At 39.0% G+C, this 2,365-nt stretch overlaps 1 protein-coding gene across 1 annotated transcript; it reads right to left on the reverse strand.

Annotated features, from left to right (window-relative positions):
* Window positions 1–330: 330 nt before the first annotated feature.
* On the reverse strand, window positions 331–1,452 carry LOC141647161 (uncharacterized). The gene has a single exon (XM_074455251.1). The coding sequence runs from the start codon at window positions 1,450–1,452 to the stop codon at window positions 331–333; it is 1,122 nt and encodes a 373-aa protein (XP_074311352.1).
* Window positions 1,453–2,365: the final 913 nt, after the last annotated feature.

Raw genomic sequence — 2,365 nt, forward strand, 5'->3', positions numbered from 1 at the left:
GGTTAGGTACGGGTTGTTTGGATAGCACGCGTAAGACGGGACGAGCATGACGAGTCACGAGACGAGTATAGTTGGTTAGAAGAGTATAGTGGTCATGAGTTGTATTTATTCATTAATTCATAGGTTGTAATAACTAAACTTGTCATTTATAATAAATGTTTATTTATTGTATCTCCTGTAACACCCGCGAATTTAACTTAATGGGTAATTTAATAAAATCGCTAATTTAATAATACTTTTTTTTTTTGCTAAACGGAAAGCTTATCATTAGTATCAAGCATTATAAGACTGTTTTTAGATAGAGACATGTTTTACTAAGCAATGCACATATTACATTTGCACCCTAGACAACCATGCTCTATCCTTACAAGAGTTATTACAAGGTTTATATGCCATAAAACGATATCTATTAACCTTCTGAATTTCTAAAATGACCCTAGCAGGCCTCAGCAGACATTGATGCAGACGAGCCTGATTCCTTTGCATCCAGATGAAATACCAACAAGCCATCAATGCTGCAGTACAAATTTCTTTCCTACATCTGCTCCATCGATTTCTAGTTATTCCGAGTAGGCTGTTAGGTTGTGCAATCTCGGAACAAAGCCATTTATCCACCCCCTGAAGGATCTGTATGCTGTACACACAGTTTTGGAATAAATGTTCATGGTCTTCATCCTGCAACTGACAGATGCAACACAGTTTATCTGCAATAATTTGGAACTTGAACAGTCTTGTTTTAAGCATCAGAGCATTATCAGCCACTAACCATTCTATGAATGCATGTTTAGGAGCCCCAAGACTACTCCAGACTGGTTTACACCACCACACCACTTCATGCTTATGCCTAAGCCAATTGTAACAACTCTTAACTGAGTAACTAGTAGGTTTGTCACCCCAGTGTTCATTAAGAATACTATCTTGAATAAGATCCTTAATTTTGCAGATTTTCCTCCAATACCAACTGGTATCTGAAGGAGGCTTATAAAAAACCCAAGGTGAGCTTTTTAAATAGACATGATGCACCCACTGTACCCAAAGCTTATCCTGCTTAACTGCAATCCACCAAACCAACTTTCCTACTAATGCAGAATTCCAATTCACACTCTGTTTAAGACCTAATCCTCCCTCTTTTTTAGGCACACAAACTTTTGTCCAGGCAACCCTAGGAGCCTTAGAATATTCAGTACTCCCCTCCCAAAGAAAAGACCTGCAAATCGCATCAACTCTGTCCAAAACTCCCTTGGGCAACACAAACATTGCTGCCCAATAGGTATGCAATGTAGAAAGAGCAGAATTAACAAGAACAAGCCGGACAGCATATGAGAGTTTCTTGGCTCCCAGAGTCCTAATCCTCTCAACTACCTTGTCTATGAGGACAGCACAGTCATTTTTCTTCAATCTTCCCGCTGTGATAGGCACACCAAGATATTTAAAAGGTAATTTGCCCTCCATAAAGCCTGAAACACTTAGGATTTCATCCAGATGCAGCAGAAAAGGTTAAGATATTTGGGCATTTATTTAACCCCAGATATTTAAAAGGTAATTTGCCCTCCATAAAGCCTGAAACACTTAAGTCTACTGTAGAGCCTGACAAGATCCTGACACACCAAGATATTCTCAATTATGCTTCTGCCTTTGATGAATCCCCCTTGGTTTAAACTAATAAGATCGGGCAAAACTCCAGCCAACCTAGTGCATAAAATCTTGGAAATACACTTATACAGGACATTGCAACAAGCAATGGGCCTGAACTGTGTAACATGGTTAGGCATAGTGCACTTAGGAATAAGAGTCAATATAGTATTATTGAGTTGTTTGAGCATTTTGCCTGTTTTAAAGAAATCCAAGATAGCTTCACAAACTTCATCCCCTATGATACTCCCGGAGTCTTTGTAGAAGGAACTTGAAAACCCATCTGGACCTGGTGCTTTATGCTCAGGGATTGAGAAGATTGTTGCTTTTATTTCCATCTTAGTAACAGGCTGCAACAAAAGGTTACAGTGCTCAGTAGTGCAGACAGTACTTCTCTTAACAATGAGTGGATTTACATGATCTGTTTTGACCTCAGTCCCTAACAGATACTTATAGTAATTCAGGAAAGCATCCTGAATGCTCTGTGGATCATCACACTCCTCCCCATCCATATTCTTAATATATAGGACCTGATTCTTCATAAATTTAGATTTGATCACCCCATGGAAATACTTTGAATTGCAGTCCCCATCTTTGATCCAAGCGGCCTTAGCCTTTTGACTCAGAAACTGTGTACAAGCTACCAGTAATTCTTTATATTCAGTGATAGCAGCTTGCTCCTTCTCTATTCAAACAGCACTCCCAGGATTATCTCAAATTTTTTGTTGGATAT

Source organism: Silene latifolia, chromosome 1 (assembly GCF_048544455.1).
Source record: "Silene latifolia isolate original U9 population chromosome 1, ASM4854445v1, whole genome shotgun sequence".
NCBI classification, from domain to species: domain Eukaryota; kingdom Viridiplantae; phylum Streptophyta; class Magnoliopsida; order Caryophyllales; family Caryophyllaceae; genus Silene; species Silene latifolia.

What these genes read in the sequence shown, in the direction of transcription:
- LOC141647161 (XM_074455251.1), bottom strand. Translation starts at nt 1,452, where the DNA reads ATGGAGGGCAAATTACCTTTTAAATATCTTGGTGTGCCTATCACAGCG.